Below are 19,470 nucleotides of genomic sequence, written 5' to 3' on the forward strand. Positions count from 1 at the left end.
AAAGAAAGATTGAGAGGGACGTGCGCCAAACGCAGACTAATGGAACTGGTTCAGTTCAGGAGACTTGTTTCGCCTGGATGGGCTGGGCCGCAGGTCTTGTTTCCATACTGTGTGTTTCGAACTCTGTTAGCTGGTGATCAGTCACTACTCTGTTGAATGACAGAGCAGGCTCAAAGGGTTGAATGGCCTCCATTTGCTCCTGTGTTACTCACCATGTTTATTGTCACCCTCTTTATTTGTTTGGTCATCTTTCATTAATTATTAACACTTTCTCAATGCCCAGCTTGATGTTTGTACAATTTTTAAAAATATCATTCTCATTTGACGGTTAGTTCTTTGACCCTTCTTAGGATCCTTCTTCCACATTAAGATATATCTGTGTAATGTGCCATTAACATCTGCTATTGTTCCTCACTGTCTTTTGTGCTAAAATCCTTTCCCAGGCCATTCCATCTAACTCTAATTGTGTTTCTTTAAATTACACTCGATAAATTTTAACATAATTGTTTCGAAACCCCATTTCTCGCTCTGGAACTGAGTGTTAAATTTGAACTATGTTACAGTCACTGTATTCTGGGCTACGTTTCACTCTATATTGATTTATTAAATGTACCTTATTGCACATTACTGGACCCAAAACAACCTAATCCCTGTATGTAAATGATGCAGGTAATTATCTCTGTGCTTTCGGCTGTATTGTAAATTGAGGAGATGATTGAAATGTTGCCTTTGACTACCATATATTACACATAAAGAGAATATGTATGTTTGTTTTGTGCTGGAACCAGGAAGTGCGTGCTGTGGAGTTTATCGCTGATCAGGTCGAAGGTCGTCTTTGTGACTGCATTGTCGAATTTCCTTTTTTTGCCAAGTTAATGGTGAGAGGGATCTTTTACAAAAAATCTGAAACTTCAACAGCAGGTAAATCCTTGATTGTATTCAGTCAAGTTACTTTGTTTATTTGCTCATTGTGGAGACAGCACCAATTGTTATCATTGCCATTGTCAGAACTTGGCAGGTTTAGACTCGAGAGAGAATTGTTGAAGTTTATTGTAATCAAAAGTGCATTGCTGACATAACCAAGCAACTTTACAGGTTAAAACTCTTACTGTCAGTTTCGTTCCTGAAATTATGCAGAGACAAAAAGAATTGGATAAAATGGGACTAGATTGGGTTGGGATATCTGGTCGGCATGGATGGGTTGGACCGAAGGTAAAAACAATGAATGCAGATGCCGGAAACCAGATTCTGGATTAGTGGTGCTGGAAGAGCACAGCAATTCATGCAGCATCAGAGGACAGGCAAAATCAACATTTCGGGCAAAAGCCCTTCATCAGGAATAAAGGCAGAGACCCTGAAGCGTGGAGAGATAAGCTGGAGGAAGTCCACATTGATGCCCTGGGGTTGAAGTGTTCCGAGGCGGAAGATGAGGCGTTCTTCTTCCATGCGTCTGGTGGTGAGGGAGTGGCGGTGGAGGAGGCCCAGGACCTCCATGTCCTCGGCAGAGTGGGAGGGGGAGTTGAAAAGTTGGGCCAGGGGGCGTTGTGGTTGATTGGTGCGGGTGTCCCAGAGATGTTCCCTAAAGCGGTCTGCTAGGAGGCGCCCGGTCTCCCCAATGTAGAGGAGACCGCATCGGGGGCAACAGATACAATAAATGATATTGGTGGATGTGCAGGTAAAACTTTGATGGATGTGGAAGGCTCCTTTAGGGCGTTGGATAGAGGTGAGGGAGGAGGTGTGGGCACAGGTTTTACAGTTCCTGCGGTGGCAGGGGAAAGTGCCAGGATGGGAGGGTGGATCGTAGGAGAGCGTGGACCTGACCAGGTAGTCACGGAGGGAACGGTCTCTGCTTCAGGCTCTCTGCCTTTATTCCTGATGAAGGGCTTTTGCCCGAAACGTCGATTTTGCCTGTCCTCGGATTTTGCCTGTCCTCGGATGCTGCCTGAATTGCTGTGCTCTTCCAGCACCAAATCCAGGGTTGGACCGAAGGGTCTGTTTTCGTGCTGTAAATCTCTATGACTCTAAATGTGTCAGTTATGCCACATTTATGTAAAGATAGAGTCATCCTTTTCCAAGTCTATTTGTTTTGCTGATCGTTTGTTTCTGCTGCTTTTATTAGCGTTTAATGCAATTGAAAAGCAGGACCTGTCTGTGATATCACCTCAAAACAATACTCAATGGGCCGAAGCGAAATGTTACCCTCAAGAATTGAAAGAAAAAGGTCTAAACTTGTGGCTGCATGGTTTGTTTACATACCTGAGTGTTTACCACATCATCCCACATTTTCTGCACCATTTCGATGAGTGAGCTCCATGTCTTACTGGCATTGTGTGTCCTTTTACCCATTTTTACACGCCTATATCAAACAGTCATCGCAAGCCTGCTTCAATTTTCCAGCTGAACCTGCTCGACCATTACTACCAAGCAAAACATTCCAGGCCCAAATCTCTAATCCCAGATCTGTATTATTTTACTGTCACTCACAATGCCTTTACTTAGAGTCATACAGTCATATAGGCTGAAACCAGACCCTCTGTTTAACCTGTCCATATTTACTAAGTGTCTCACTAGTTTATTTGCTTGCATTTGTCTCACGTGCCTCTAAACCTTTCCAATTCATGTTCCTGTGCAAATATCTGACAAATGTGGTAACTGTACCTGCATCTACCACTTCCTCTGACAGCTTATTCCATGTATACAACAACTTCTGTGGCGAAGAGTTGCCCCTCATGTCCCTTTTAAATCTTTTTCAGTTCACCTTCACAATTCCCCTCTACTTTTGAAGTCCCCTACTCTGAGGAAAATATATTTGCTACTCACCTTATCTATACTACCCGTGATTTTATAAAGAACATAGAACATGGAACAATACAGCGCAGAAAGGCCCTTCAGCTCTCGATGTTGCGCCGACCTGTGAACTATTCTCAGCTCGTCCCCCTACACTATCCCATTGTCATCCCAGGATTGTTTAAATCTCCCGAATGTGGCTGAGTTGACGACATTGGCAGGTAGGGCTTTCCACGCCCTTACCACTCTCTATGTAAAGAACCTGCCTCTGACATCTGTCTTAAATCTATCACCCCTCAATTTGTAGTTATGCCCCCGTGTACAAGCTTACATCATCATCCGAGGGAAAAGGCTTTCACTGTCTATCCTATCTAATCCTCTGATCATCTTGTATGTCTCTATCAAATCCCTCTTAGCTTTCTGCTTTCCAGTGTGAACAGACCTAAGTCTCTCAGCCGTTCGTCACAGGACCTTCCCTCCAGACCTGGCAACGTCCCGGTAAATCTCCTCTGCACCTTTTCCAATGCTTCTACATCCTTCCTGAAATATGGCGACCAGAACTGTACACCATGTTCCAAGTGTGGCTGCACTAGCGTTTTGTATAGCTGCAGCAGTGTGCCACAAGAATTAGTGCTGGGCCCACTGCTTTTTGTTACCAATGTAAACGATTTGGGTGAGAACATTGGGTAAATGGGTAGTGAGTTTGGAGGTAATGCCAAAATTGGTGGTGGAGCAGACAGTGAAGAACGTTTTCTCATATTACAATGGAACTTTGATCAGATGAGTCGATGGTCAGAGGAGTCAAAAAATGCAGATGCTGGAATCCAACATAGACAAGCAGGATGCTGGAAGAACACAGCAAGCCAGGCAGTATCAAGCGGCAGATGAAGTTTAATTTAGATCAGTGTGATGTGTTGCATTTTGCAAAGGCAAATCAGGGCAGGAATTATGCACTTAATGGTATAGTCCGGGAGAGTGCTTTCAAACAAAGAGACCTTGCGGTGCAGGTTCATATTTCCTGTAAGGTGGAGTCGCAGATTGACAGGGTAGTGAAGGATGCATTTCGTATGCTTGCCTTTACTGGTCTGGGCATAAAGTGTAGGACTTGGGATGTTATGTTACTGCTGTACAGGACATTGGTTCGGCTAGTTTTGGAATACTGCTTCCAGTTCTGGTCTCCCTGCTACAGAAACAGGGATGCTGTTAAACTTGAAAATGTGCAGAAAAGATTTACAATGATGTTGCCGGGATGGAGTGTTGAGCTGTAGGAAGAAGGTGAATATGCTGGGGCTGTTTTGCCTGGAACCTCAGAGGATTTAGGGTGACTATTTTAATGGACCAGGCCAGATGCCTCAAAACATTCCAAGAAGGTAGTCCAGACGCCAACTTTGCTTTAAGTCAGGGCAAAGTTAATATTCCAGGAGAAATGCCACTGCTGAAACCACTTAGCTTTAAACAAAACAGAATTTATTTGCAAGATTACTGAATGACACAATAACAGAAAACGGAATCCCGAAAAACTTAAGCTCTCCAAAAACCCAACAGATCATCCCAATTGAATGATGCTGTTCCAAATACTTGCAATAATCCCCAGAAACATTCCTTGGAACAAAAGATAAAACCAAACACAGGTGCTTACATGATAGAAGGCAGAGAGAGAGCGAGGGTACCAGTTTGGACCTGCTTCCTTGGATCCAGTTTTTGTTTCCACACTACTACTAAAAACCAACCCAAACCAGAGAGGAGCTGGGAGAACTGAACACTCCCCTTTCATTTTACGAGTGGTTTTTTCAAAACGTGAAAGCCTTCTGCCTGAGGCAGCATCTGTTAGCTAGAAACAAATTGGCACTAAACCCTTAAACCCCAGATGTTTTGGAGTCTGTGTCATTTACCACCCACCTGAAAAAAAATTACAACATTTAAAAAGTATCTGGATGGGTGCATGGACAGTAAGGTTTGGAAGGATATGGCCAAATGCTGGCAAATGGGACTAGATCAATTTAGGAAATCTGTTTGGCATGGATGCATTGGACAGAAGGATCTTTTGCCATGCTGGACAACTTTATCACTCTAAACTCCATTGCCATTCCTCAGGCCTGTGGTCCACTTGATCCACATCACTTTGTCATCTTAGATTACCTTCTTTACTGTCTTTGAGGCCACTAATTTTAGCATCATCTACAAACTTATTAAGCATGCTGCCTATATTCTCAACAAAACATTTACATAAATGACAAACAAAAGTGGACACAGCACCAATCCCTGCAGAACACTGTTGGTCAAAATCCCACAGTCCTCAAAATAACCTTCCACCATCACCCTCTATCTCCGATTGTCAAACCAATTTTGTGTCCGATTGACAAGCTCTCTCTGAATCTCATATGATGTGACTTTATTAACCAGTGTACCATGCAAAACCTTGTGAAAAGCCTGACTACAGTCCATATAGACAATGTCCACCAATCTGTCCACATCTACCACCTTAATCACATCCTCAAAAAACTCAATCAAGCTTTCCAATCCACAAAGTATGCTGACTCTCCCTATACAGTCCCTGCCTCTCCAAATGCATGCAAAGTCTGTCCCTCAGAATCGCCTCCAACAACTTAGCCACCACTGACATCATACTAACCACTCTATAGTTCCCAGGCTTCACCTTGCAGCTGTTCTTCAAGAAAGGCACAACATTAGCTCTCCTCCAATCTTATTGCATCTGACCCGCAGCTCAAATGAAACAAATATATTTGCTTGGGGCCCTGCAATTTCTTCCCTAGCTTCCCACAATTCCCTGGGATACACTTGATCAGGTTCCAGAGATTTAGCTAACGTTGCACTTCATGCCTTCTCTTCTGTAATGTGGATTATTTTCAAAACATCAATATTTATTTCCCCCATTCCCCAGCTTCCATGTATATCTCCATATATGAACTGAAGCAAAATATTAATTTAGGATCTCACCCATCCTCTGTGGTTCCACACCACAGATGACCTCGTAGATCTTTCAGGGACCCTATTCTATCCCCAGTTGCTCGTCTACCTAAATCTGTGCCTCCACATTTTAATCGTTTTACAGAAGAAAGTTTTCCCTGCCTCCTCTGCTGTGATCCGACATGATTTCTAAAAACATAATTAGATTGCAACACACGCAACGCATACACACTCACAGACACACACACAAACACCCATCCCATCATCCGTCTCTGCTGGGGCCTGCAAATGTTTCACACAGATGCACAGACACAGGATCATCTTCCTCTGATGATGACTGTACATGTTACACACAAACATACACAGTGACAGGATCATCTGCCTCTGCTGGGGAATGTAAATGTCACAGAACATCATCCACCCCTGCTGAGAATTGTAACGTAATGTTACACACTAACACACTGACAAACAAACACACACACACGCACACACAGTGTCATCCGCCTCTACCGGGAAATGTAAATGTTATAGAACATCATCCACCTCTGCTGGGAGCTGTAAATGATAAACACTGACACATACACACACACAGATGTAGGATCGTCTGCCTCTGCTGGGGACTTTAAATGTTACACACAGACAGACACGTAAATGCACGCACACACACACACACAGCATCATCTGCCTCTGCTCAGGAACGTAAATGTTACACATACACACACACACACACACAGAGTCATCTGCCTCTGCTGGGGAATGTAAATGTTACACACACAGGCACAGGCACACACACACACAGACATACACACACACATCACATAATCTGCCTCTGCCTGCATTTTTAAATGTGACGCACAGCCACACGCAGTCACAGGACCATCCACCTCTGCTCGGTAACGTAAATGTGACACACAGACCCACGCCCGCGGTATCATCTTTCTTTGCTAGGGAGTGTAAATGTTATACACAAACATACACAGTCACAGGATAATCTGCCTCTGCTGGGGACTGTAAATACTATACGCAGAAACGTAGCATCATCCAGCTTTGCTGGGGAATGTAAATGTGACACACACACGCACACACACAGACACAAACAAACCGAGGATTATCCGCCTCTGCTGCAGAATGTAAATGTCACACACAGAAACACACACTCATGGTATCATGTGCCTCTGCTTGGGAATGTAAATGTTACACACGCACAAGTACACATATTAACACATACAGAATCACAGCTTGATATTTCCGTGTTGGGGACTGTCAATGTTACAGAAATTCAGGAGCTATGGGTGTTGCTGTGTGTTAACCCCCAAACAAGTTTGAGAATGTTGAGCCACATGCATTGAATGTTGGGAGGTTTGACCTTCAGTCTTTCTAAAAAAATGTATTATTCTGAATGGAATGGTTGGGTGAATGATATTAATAAATCTAAACACATTTGAGGAGCTAGAGTTGTAATAAACTCAACGATATGGTATAAAACTAGACAGAAGCTTTGTTTTCTTGAAGACGATTGAATTTTCTTCCACGGAGGCCAATAGATGCTGAGCCATGGAATATGTTTAGGGCTTTGCTGTGTTTATTTATCTGAATAGAAAACTAGATTCTCTCATCTCTCCACCCTTCAGGCACTCTGCCTGTATTCCTGATGAAGGGCTTTGGCCAGAAACGTCGATTTTACTGCTCCTCCGATGCTGCCTGAACTGCTGTGCTTTCTCAGCACCACTCTAATCTAGACTCTGGTTTCCAGTATCTGCAGTCATTGTTTTTACCTGAATAGAAAACTGGTCAAGCATTGTGCGAAATGGAGATTGAGAAAACAACAATGTCAGCTGTGGTCTTTCTGAACAGCCGTGTTTTGATCTTGATCTGACAGGTGGAGATATCCATGCTGAGAGGCATGTGGGTTCAGAATGTCTACTGATATTGTCACTTCATTAATATTTGAATAACAACGTTCATGCCATGTTTTATAATTTTCAGGAATTAAAAGGATGAAGTGGGAAATTAGAACTTTGCTCTGGCTGACATTTGCAATGCTGTTATGCACAGGAACAGAAATTAAACTGAGACTTCAAACAATGATAAAGGTAAAATCACGCTTTTGATAAAAACAGAGATGAAATACATTTGATACCATTCAATAGTGCAGATGTTTAAAATTGTGAAGATTGTTGCAATAATCGGGAATGCCTTTATATTCCTGATACTATCTTAAAGCTAATTTGACAAACACATCCTTTCATCCTGAGTCGTTTTGTTTACAGAAACGAGCATTCACATGATCATTTGTCACTTCTGAAATTCTCATTATCTAATTCATTTAAATATGTCGCATAATTTAAAGTTTCCTTGAAAATCTCACATTACTTCGGTATTTAATTTTAAATTTTCCATGCAATTTAGGTTAACAATGCATAATCTTGCCTTAATCGAAAAATAATTTCTGCCTCCCTAAGTGTGAATGTTTTTCTTTAGTTAGGAACTTTCCATGGTGAAAGTGTTGTTCAATGTGTGCGGGTGTTTCTATCAACGCCATGACTTTCTCAATATTACAGGGTTGTTTCCAGCAAATTTCGTTTTGAAACATGTAAAGATGTCACGCTAAAAAAGGTTATTTTGTCCTTTTTTAATTAAGAGAGGTTGTAAAGGCAGAGGTGATGACCTGTCTAGGGGACAAGTCTGAACAAATAATATTATTTTTCAAACAGTTTAACAACTGTTTGAAAGTGGCCCTTCCCCCATTTCAGGATTTTGTAGTTTTTAAGTTACAAGATATTTTGTATACCAGAAGGGTTGTAAGCTTAAGTAAAAGATTCCTGACTGACTTTCCCTGAAATCTCTCTCTGGATGTTGTTCCCTCCTGCCTGAAGAAATTTGTGTATGAGTGGACAGTTTTGACAAGGAGTGTGTTTCGGGGATGCTACTCAACTGGAACAGTTAATTAGTAATAGTTACTCTATCGAGTATTAGGTGTAGTTTTCCAATATTTAAGTTATTCTAAGTTCCGTTTTCTTTGGCTCACGTTTCAACTGTAGTGTTTAATTAAATTCAGTTTTCCTTAAATCCGATTGTATTGACCAGTTGCATCACACCTGGAACACCTACCGCACATCTGCCATTAAAATAAGAAAAAGTTAGGATCTAGGCTACCTTTTAAAAATATATTGAGGGCGTCTAGCCTCGTCTGTAACAAATATAAAGGAGCTTATGCATGCATGATTGTGTATCATAGCTGGAAATTGACTATGATGCATTAAATCAAAACTGGGATTTGAGTTTCGTGAAGGTACTGGGGAAGAAATGATTAGATGAATAAGTTGGAATCAAATGCAAATTAAGATAAACTACATGGATGACATTGATCGAAATATGTTCTTTTTTTTACAGGACATGAAGCTACAGAAGTAATGTATGTAAGAAACATCGCTTTAATCGTTTCTGTCATCGTACCTTCCATAACAGTTTTAATACTTTGCTCTTGCTCTTCTAATAAAGGGCAATCCTTTCGAGGTAATGTTGCTGATGATACAAACAGTGAATAATGAGCAGTATTATTTCTTCTCAATCTATTTATAATCCTAAGCAGCGTTTAGATAACAAACTGAAAGCTTCAGATTGGTCCAATTTGAGTGCATGTTGTATCATTAATCCAAAACTCAGCATTATCCTTTTGTTTGACAGAATATATCTATTTTTGCCCCATAACGAATGAAACATTCAATGAGTTTTTTTTTCATTTTTAATATTGCACATAAAGGCAACTCAATGTTGATTTGTTTTTTTCAGTGCATCGTTTGTATTCTGTATTGGTGAATAAGTCACAAAGTAATATTTAACTTGGAAGTTGTAATCCTGTGATTTGTGTAGTTCTTCAGACTGAAACAAATTTTATGAACGTATATGTTAACAGCATCTGAAAGAAAATCGGAAAATAACTCGGCTTAAATCGAATAAAGTCAAAAAATGTCGTCATCAAAGAAAGTGTTAAAATATATATTGCTGAACGTTTTCTTGGCATCCAAACAATAGAACCGGATTAGAGTTTTTTTTCAAACAAAGGCAACAGTCTGTAATTGTCAGGCAAAAGAAAATAACAGCTGGATCTATTGCTTTACAAATGTTTCAGAAATTATTCAAATTTTAAATTTAGATAGCAGGAAGTCCTGTGGACGCAAAAGGGAATCCATGATGATGTGTTGTTTCCCAGGTACTAGGGTCCAGGATGTCTCGGAGCAGATGCACAATATTCTCAATGTAGAGACTGAGCAGCCAGACGTGATTGGCACAAATGGTTGGTAGAAATAGGAATGAGGTCCTGCAGAGTGATTATAGCGAGCTAGGAAAAAGTTAAAAACCAAGATAGATGACTGAGGTGAGCACTTTGGGACCAGTGACCATAGTGCCATGATTTTAAGATAGTTATGGAGAGGGACAAAATTCGTCCGTAGGGGGTTCAAATTCTAAATTGGGGACAGGAGAATTTTGATGAAATAAGACAGGAGCTTTCAGGGGTTGACTTGAGTAGTCTGTTTGCAGGCAAAGGCATCTCTGGCAAGTGGGAGGTCGTTAAAGGTGAGATAGCTCATGTTCAAGATCGATATGTTCTTACAAGGGTAAAGAGTAAGGTTGGCAGGAATGGTGAACCCTGGATGACAAGAGATATTGAGGTTTTTACCAGAAAACGGGAGACATGGCGAAGGTATAGGCTGCAAGGATCAAGTGAATTATTGGAAGCATATAGGAGTCACAAGTGTTTACTGAAGAAAGAAATCCAAAGGGCAAAGTATATCCAAAGCAGATATACTTGGCTGAGAAGATTAGGATGAAACTAAAGAAATTATTGGACTATATTAAACAAAAAAGAGATTATTGGACTATATTAAATAAGAAAAGAATAACTGGAAAGAGAATAGGACCCCTCAAGGACCAGACTGGCCATGTAGCTGTAGAATGTTAGGAAATGGGTGAGGTCCTCAAAATTTCTCCTCTGTTTTTGCTGTGGAGAAAGACATGAAGACTTGGGAACTTCGTGATTTACTGGGCATATCTTGTGGTCAGGCCATATCACAGTATGAAGTGGAAATGCCAGTGTTGGACTTGGGTGGACAAAATCACACAACCCCAGGTTGTAGTCCAACAAGTTTATGTGGAAGTACAAACTTTCGGAGCACTGCTCTGGAAGGTTAGATCACATGGAATTCAGGGCAAGTTAGCAAAATTGGATACAAAGTTGGCTTTATCTTAGGAAGCAGAGTGTAATAGTGGAAGGATGTTTGTTGGACTGGAGGACTGTGATGCATGGAGTGCCTCATGATTCAGTGCTGGGTCCATTGCTGAATGTTATCTATGAGAATGTACAAGGCTTGATTAGTAGTTTTGCTGATGACACTATCGTAAGCAGTATCGTGGAAAGTGAGCAAGGTTATCAGAATTTGCAGCAGAACCATAATCGGTTTGGGAAGTGGGCTGAGAAATGGCAAATGGAGTTTAATATCGATAAGTTTGAGATCTTATATTTTGGCAAGTCTAATCAAGGCAGGAGTTTTATGGTGAATGGTAGGGCCTTAATGGAACAGGGGGACCTGGCTGTATAGGGGCATGGTTCTCTGAAAGTGGAGTCACAGGTAGACAGGGCAGTGAAGAACACTTTTGGCACATTGGCCTTCATCAGTCAGGGTATTGTGTATAGAATTTAGGAAGTTATGTCACAGTTGTACAAGACGTTGGTGAGGCCGCACTTTGGAAGTATTGTATTCGGTTTTGGTCACCTTGCTATAAGAAGGATGTTATTAAACTGGAAACAATGCCCAACATGAGAGGCATGGACAGGGTGAATGCAATCAGTCATTTTCACAGGGTTGGGGAATCAAGCACTGGAGGGAGTTAGATTAAGGTTCGAGGGGAAAGAAGAGGAGTGAACCTGAGGTACAACCTTTTTCCAGAGAAGGTGCTACGTGTATGGAATGAGCTGCCAGTGGAAGTTGTTGAGGCGGGTATTATAATAACATTTAAAAGGCACCTGGACAAATCCATGGATATGAAAGGATTAGAAGGATATGGACCAAGTGCAGGGAAATGAAGATAGAATTGAGGGACATTTTAGTCGGCATGGATCAGTTTGGAACAAATGACCTGTCTCCATGCTAGCAGACTCTATCACTCGAAATTGTAAATTAAATCTGTTGACATGCAATGATTAATTTTGCATAAATGTTAGTAATGGCTACAAGGGCATACACAGTTTGTAATTCAATTCCTTTAAGTTCACTGTTCATTTTCTAGCCAGAGGATGAGAGCAGGAGAAAAAACAATCGCATGTATTGGGAAATCAGTTCCAAATGGTTAGGATGTGAAAATTGCATATTTTTGTTACATATTAATTTTCTTGAGTCTCTTTTCCGAAGCATAATTATATTCCTCAGGAATTCTGGTGAGCTATCCGCCTTTTCAACTATAAACTGACAATATCCCCACTTTCAATCTCCTGAGGACCAATACTGCTCATGACCACCCACTTTCCTAAAGATTCTCAATCACTTTGATGTCCCTGGCATGTTTCCTTTCATAATCCCATTTATTTTTTTTTTGAAGCCGCTTTGCATTCCTTTGTCGGTCTTTGAATCTTTCCCATTGAGCAGAATCTGTGGGTTTTTTTCCAGTTTTGTACGCCCTTTCTGCTGCTTTTAATTTGTCCGTCCTATTTTTAGTTGTCCGTGCCTATTTTCATTGTGTGAAATGGAGTATTTTTCCTCTCAAAAAGATGTATAAAATAGTTTTGTATTGCACGAAATAAATATCAAGAAGCAGTTAATTCTCTCAATGAAAATCCAACCCGCTGGAAGGTGGATAATTTATGATGAGGGGTTTTGCTCAAAGTTAAAATCTTTGGAAATAAATACATTGCTCAGGCAGTGACTCAAAGCACAGGAATAGCAAACTGGGAGCAAGAACATACAATCGAAACTCTTCAAATCTCAAGTTCTGCAGCATATTTGAAGGGATGTGGTGACAGGGCAGGTAACTTTGGAGTTATTTAAAATTGACGAGGAAAGTGTGTTGAATGGATTGTTGATAGTTAACATTGACAAGGGACCATGACCGGGTGAAGTCCATCCAGGCATACTTGAGGTAGTGAGAGTGAGTGCTGTGGGGACACTGGCCATAGTCTTTCAGCCTTCCTGGAGTCAGGGCATATATGCTCCAAGACTGGACAATAACAAACTTGCTCAAGAAAGGTTGTATGGATACACCTAGCAATTATTGTTGGGTTCCAGATTACTAGCCCAATAAAATTACCTTAGAATCCACTATCTTCTCTATGAAGGAATTGGAATAAGTCAGTTGATCGATGCAACACTAGTTTCACAGTTACAGAGATCGTCACAAAAACAATTGCAACGTGTTTCTTTATGAATGATATTTTTGTAATTTATCGGTGAGCATTTTGTTCGTAGTATCATTCTGATGAATATTGCCAATATGAATGGTGATGATAAACATGCTGAATATTTTAATTTAGATACAATCCGGCAGCACAAAGATTACCTTCACAGAAAGACCGAGAATCTAACAATCACAGGAGAAAACAGAAGAATTTGGAGATTTCCACTGAGTGAAAGATATGCCAAAGTAACTATTGTCCCTTCACTGGGTGAGCAGGAACAAACAGACAATACACTGAAGACCAGGAGTACGCCAGGTGGACAATTCTGGAGGAAAGCTGAGCAAAACCACCGGGAAGAAATACCGTTAGATAGGTTACTGAGAAAACATTGTAATCTGACAGGAGGCACTGGGACCGCTCTCATCATTGGACCGTCAGGTTTTGGAAAAAGTACCATAATACAGAAAATAATACATGGCTGGGCAGCAGGTGAAATGTACCGAGAGATTGATGTGATCTTTCCATTTAAAATGCAGCAATTGAATTCCATCGATAGGATAACCTGCTTAAATGAACTGATATTAGATTTCTTCCCCAATTTCCCAATGTCCTTACAGATTCTGTGGAAGAAACCAGAGAAAATCTTGTTCATATTCGATGACTTGGATCTTTTCCAGAAACCCATTGATTTCACCGAAATGCCGAGTAACAATGATGATGGATCTCAGAGTTTCGGGCCTGAAAATCTGTGTGAAATATCCCACATTGTGTGCAGTCTTATAAAAGGGCAGTTGCTGAAAGGCTGCTCAGTGTTGGGAACAAGTTCCCCATGGAAGCTGCAGACTCTTGGGCAAGTCGAAACAAATCAAGTTTTCGATATCCTGGGCTTCAGTGCAGAGACGAGGAAACAATATTCACATCGCTGCTCTGTAGCTGCACAGCTTCCTTCAAATATTTTGGATTATATTGAGCAGAATGAGATGTTATGCACCATGTTCCATAATCCTCGCTTCTGCTCGGTTCTGTTCAATACTGGAAACCCAGCAGAAAGAAGGAGCCCAGATACCAGGATTCACAACCTGTACAAGGGTGTTCCTCACTTATGTCACTTGCCTTTTGAAGAAATGTTTATATGAAGATGTTATTGTTCAGGACATGATTATGAATTTGGGTCGTTTAGCCTACTGGGGAATTTGCACAAAAACCATTGTGTTTAAAAGAGGCCAATTCAACCAGCACAAGCTCCTTATGTTCAGTTGGGTCTCGGGATTTACGATGAAAATTCAAGACAATGATGGTATTGGCTACGTGTTCACTCACACCATTTTGAAGGATTTTGTCGCTGCCCTGTTTAAATGTCAAAGTACACCAGCTGACCAAGTGAAAGAATTACTTACTGAATGGCACAACTGCACGGACGACAGGTTTAAATTTGTTTCACGATTTTTCATTGGCCTCTCATCACCAAATTCAGTGAAACAGATTGGGTTTTACTGGGAAGAAGTCCACTCTGAAACAGCTTCAAATGTATCAGACTGGCTGAAAGAAAAATTCACCAGTTATGTGCAGAACTTGGAAAGTGAGAAAACCAAAAAGGTCTCCTTGAAATATTGTATTGTCTCTTTGAATTTGGAGATGCCACGCTCATAAAAGATGTCTTAACTCCAGTGAAGACATTCCGATTTACAAAATGCCATCTTCAATCCTTTGACTATATGGTTTTATCAAAAGCCTTAATGATGGTTCAGGAGATTGAGGAACTGGATCTAGACAATTGTGGGATAGGAAATAAGGGCATCCTCCAGCTGAAGTCAGTGTTACGGAAATGTGAAGTACTCAGGTAATGCAACATAATTATTTAATAACATTATGACATCATAAAGTGATGGTGCAGACTTTTGGGGCAATATTTATAAATGGCATCTGTTAGATTACTTAAAGACAGGGTTTTGTAATACTTTCATGGAATCATGGTGGCCTGAAATCAATAAACACACCAAACCTTCGTTGTAATACCACTTCGTGTAATGATCTGTTCGTAAACAGATTTTAACAATAACACATTCAAATCTTGTACACCCTTAACAACTCATCTGATTCATTGATTTAACCACTTCTTTCAGGCACATTGAGCATAGAAGAGTTCTATAAGCTGACAAGAAGACAGTGTTCGGAAGATGAGAAAATGTGTTGCCAAGGTGTCCAAATCTATGGCCAATTGCAGGGAAATAGGATGAGAAAAGATAGGAGGTTTTCTGTGACATAGTTTCATCCACAAACATTGTGATTAAAAGATAGCATCCGATGACATGAATAGACTCTAATTGCTATGCTGGAAAGTGTTGAACAATCAAAGGAATATTGGAACAGGAGTAGGCCATTCAAAGGCTGACTTGTGGCTTAACTCCATTATCCTAATTCGGGCCCTTAATCATTAGTACATTTGCTCAACAAAAATTGATCAATCTCAGATTTAAAAATAACAACTGATGTACCATCCACTGCTAGTAGTGGAAGATAGTTATAAATATCTACCACCCTTTGCTTATAGACATCCTCCCTGACAACTCTCCCGAATGTTCTGGCCCTAATTCACAGATTATGTTTCTTGCTCTAGAGTTACCAATTAGTGGAATTTGTTTGTTCGAATTCTTTTTTTCCTGAACTCCAAACACCAAACACTTTTGAAGAGAATCCGGACGCATAATAAAATTCCATGAAGAAATCCAACTTTAAACGTTTCTAATACCGCAACCAATCAATAAGGAATATTTGCTATTCACTCTTACCCTTCAGATTGGGTTTCAACATCAGCACCTTTGTGCAACTGTCTTTTTTGCAGCACATTATGCACATCAATTATTGTAAAGTATGGCAAATACAGATATTTTCTAGTCATCTCTTGGGGTCAGTAATATTCTTAAATCAAAGTAAATTATTACAAGCCACATGTTTAAATATAAATTACATGTTCTTCCTTCATATTCTGAATCTCCTAACCACAATAACAAAATATTTGAGATCCTACTCATTTTTACCAGTGATATTTTCTTATTATTCCTTACTAGTCTCAGCATGAATGAACTGAACGATTTGGGAGTGCAAAGTCTCCCTGGCATTCCAAAGGAAAAGCATTGCAAAATACAGACCAGACGTTGCTGACAGTAATTCTGCATAAAATATAAAACAACACATTTTAAAATCCATTTTAGTCATTATCAGCTAATATGATTTTTCCATTTCTGTTATTACTGGGCTTCTTGCTGAGATATTTGTATCATCGATAGTCACAGGTGAGATGCCGGAAGACTGGAGATTGGCTAACGTGGTGCCACTGTTTAAGAAGGGTGGTAAAGACAAGCGAGGGAACTATAGACCGGTGAGCCTGACCTCGGTGAGGCAAGGTCTGATTCAGGATCGTCAAAATGGTTTTGTGCGTGGGAAATCATGTCTCATAAACTTGACTGAGTTTTGAGGAAGTAACAAAGAGGATTAATGAGGGCAGAGTGGTAGATGTGATCTATATGGACTTCAGTAAGGCGTTCGACAAGGTTCCCCATGGAAGACTGATTAGCAAGATTAGGTCTCATGGAATACAGGGAGAACTAACCATTTGATGCAGAACTCGCCCAAAGGTAGAAGACAGAGGGTGGTGGTGGAGGGTTGTTTTTCAGATTGGAGACCTGTGACCAGTGGAGCACCACAAAGGTCGGTGCTGGGCCCTCTACCTTTTGTCATTTATATAAATGATTTGGATGTGAGCAGAAGAGGTACAGTTGGTAAGTTTGCAGATGACACCAAAGTTGGAGGTGTAGTGGACAGCGAAGAGGGTTGCCTCAGATTACAACAGGATCTGGATTAGGTCGGCCAACAGGCTGAGATGTGGCAGGTGGAGTTTAATTCAGATAAATGCGAGATGCTGCATTTTGGGAAAGCAAATCTTAGCAGGACCTATACACTTAACGGTAAGATCCTAGGGAGTGCTGCTGAACAAAAAGACATTGGAATGCAGGTTCATAGCTCCTTGAAAGTGGAGTTGCAGGTAGATAGGATAGTGAAGATGACATTTGATATGTTTCCTTTATTGCTCAGAGTATTGAATACAGGAGTTGGGAGGTCATGTTGCGACTATACAGGTCTTTGGTTAGGCCACTGTTGGAATATTGCGTGTAATTCTGGTCTCCTTCCTATCGGAAAGATGCTGAGAAACTTGAAAGGATTCAGAAAAGATTTACAAGGATGTTGCCAGGGTTGGAGGATTTGAGCTATAAGGAGAGGTTGAATATGCCAGTGTTATTTTTCCTGGAGCGTCGGAGGCTGAAGGGTGCTTTTTATCATGGTTTAAAAAATTATGAGCGGCGTGGATAGGATAAATAGACAAAGTATTTTTCCTGGGGTGAGTGAGTCCAGAACTAAAGGATATTGGTTTAGGGTGAGAGGGGAAAGACATAAAAGAGATCCAGGGACAACTTTTTCACTCAGTGTGGTACGTGTATGGAATGAGCTGCCAGAGGAAGTTGTGGAGGCTGGTACAATTGCATCATTTAAGAGGCATTTGGATGGGTATATGAATAAGGTAAAAACAATGACGTCAGATGCTGGAAACCAGAGTTTAGATTAGAGTGATGCTGGAAAAGCACAGCAGTTCAGACTGCATCCGAGGATCAATAAAAATGATGTTTCAGGCAAAAGCCCCTCTTCAGGATTACTGATTCCTGACGATGCATTCCTGATGAAGGGCTTTTGCCCGAAACGTCAATTTTACTGCTCCTCGGGTGCTGCCTGAACTGCTGTGCTTTTCCAGCACCACTCTAATCTTAACTCTGGGTATGTGAATACGAAGGGTTTGGAGGGATATGGGCCATGTGCTGGCAGGAAGGACTACATTGTTTTGGGATACCTGGTCGGCATGGATGGGTTGAACAGAAGGGTCAGTTTCCATGGTGTACATCTCTATTATTCTTGTGAAAATTTAGACATAAAGGTGACACGCAAAACAATTGTTACAGTTCACTTGGACTTTTAGTGCAATTGTGTTTCTATTGGCATTTGTTTTCACCTTTGCCTTTTTGTATGTGTCTTATGTTCCCGTAAATATAATATATGCTTTTTTTATTCAAACAATGCAGTTTAAAATCCAACAATCTCACAGATGGCTGTGTGGAAATCCTAAAATCTGCTCTCCGTGAAAATACTGTGTTGTTAAAACTGGACATCAGCAATGATGATCTAAATAGTGACCATGCCAACAAGCTGACAGATCAATCTGTTCCTGCACTATCCCAGTTCATTCAGAATTGCACACAAATGACTGAAATCAAGTAAGTTTGTAATTTAAATGTTCTTCCATACTTTATGTGCTTTGATTTGCAGAATAAACACAGGTCGAAGAGAGCCCCAATAGTGAGGAAGCAAGCTGTTCAGCCCAACAAGTCCACACCAACCCTCCGAAGGGTATCCCATCGAGACCCATTTCCCTACCCTATTGCTCTGTATGTACCCCAAGTATTGAACCTAACCTCCAAACCCCTGAACACTATGGATGATTTAGCATGGATAATTCACCTGAACCTGTACATTTTGGATTGTGGGAGGAAGCCTAAGTACCTCGAGCAAATACACAGAAACACAAGGAGAATGTGGAAACTCCACACAGACAGTTGCCGAGGCTGGAATCGAGCCCAGGTCACTGGCCTTGTGAGGTAGCAGTGCTAACCACTGAGCCACTGTGCTGCCCTGATGATTTGATATTTAAGAAGTATACCACCTCAGACAACAGTAACTGAAGGGTAACAGGCGTTTTGCAAGCCTAACATAAAAGCTGAGAAAATATTCTCCAACATCTCTATCAACCCTCACAGTGTTTTACAAGGACACATACAATACTGATTTAAACTTAATTCTTGATCCTTCACTAGCATACAATCAGTCTCACAAATAGTTACCCTGCCAAATGGGTCTCAATCAGATTGGGATATCAGAGCAATATTAACGTGTTGGAGTGAAGGGTCTGTTTCCATGTTGGCGAACTCTATGACACTAAATCACAATTAGGAAATCTCAATAGCTGTATACTCACCAGTTGGGTGTCTCTCATTGATAAATAGAATAGTTTTCAAAAGTTCAGTTAAAAAAATTAAAAATGCAGCGTCTTAAGCATCATCATTATTAGAAGCTACTTTTTTGCAAGGTTTGTGAATGTTTGTAGTTCAGGTTGAGGTTTAGGGTGTAAGTTTGCTCGCTGAGCTGTAGGTTTGATATCCAGACGTTTCATTACCTGACGATGTAACATCATTAGTGGTGACCTCCAAGTGAAGTGAAGGCAGGTAATGAAACGTCTGGATATTAGAAGCTACTCCTTATTG

The 19,470-nt window shown here is 40.7% G+C and overlaps 1 protein-coding gene across 3 annotated transcripts; it reads left to right on the forward strand.

The window, feature by feature from the left end:
- The first annotated feature begins 842 nt into the window (after positions 1–842).
- LOC122544089 (NACHT, LRR and PYD domains-containing protein 12-like) lies at positions 843–18,420 on the forward strand. 3 transcript variants are annotated; one of them, XR_006310264.1, is made up of 5 exons: positions 843–921; positions 7,702–7,808; positions 9,109–9,231; positions 13,241–14,945; positions 18,235–18,420. XR_006310264.1 is itself a non-coding variant. In XM_043683112.1 (4 exons), the coding sequence occupies exons 3-4, from the start codon at positions 9,129–9,131 to the stop codon at positions 14,239–14,241; spliced, it is 1,104 nt and encodes a 367-aa protein (XP_043539047.1). In that variant the 5' UTR covers positions 843–921; positions 7,702–7,808; positions 9,109–9,128; the 3' UTR covers positions 14,242–16,421. The 3 variants fall into 3 exon arrangements, 1 of the variants encoding a protein (XP_043539047.1); XR_006310265.1 differs by lacking the exon at positions 843–921 and adding an exon at positions 1,653–1,675; XM_043683112.1 differs by lacking the exon at positions 18,235–18,420 and having other exon boundaries at positions 13,241–16,421.
- The last annotated feature ends 1,050 nt before the right edge of the window (positions 18,421–19,470 follow it).

The sequence above is a fragment of the Chiloscyllium plagiosum genome, chromosome 46, assembly GCF_004010195.1.
Source record: "Chiloscyllium plagiosum isolate BGI_BamShark_2017 chromosome 46, ASM401019v2, whole genome shotgun sequence".
Taxonomy (NCBI): domain Eukaryota; kingdom Metazoa; phylum Chordata; class Chondrichthyes; order Orectolobiformes; family Hemiscylliidae; genus Chiloscyllium; species Chiloscyllium plagiosum.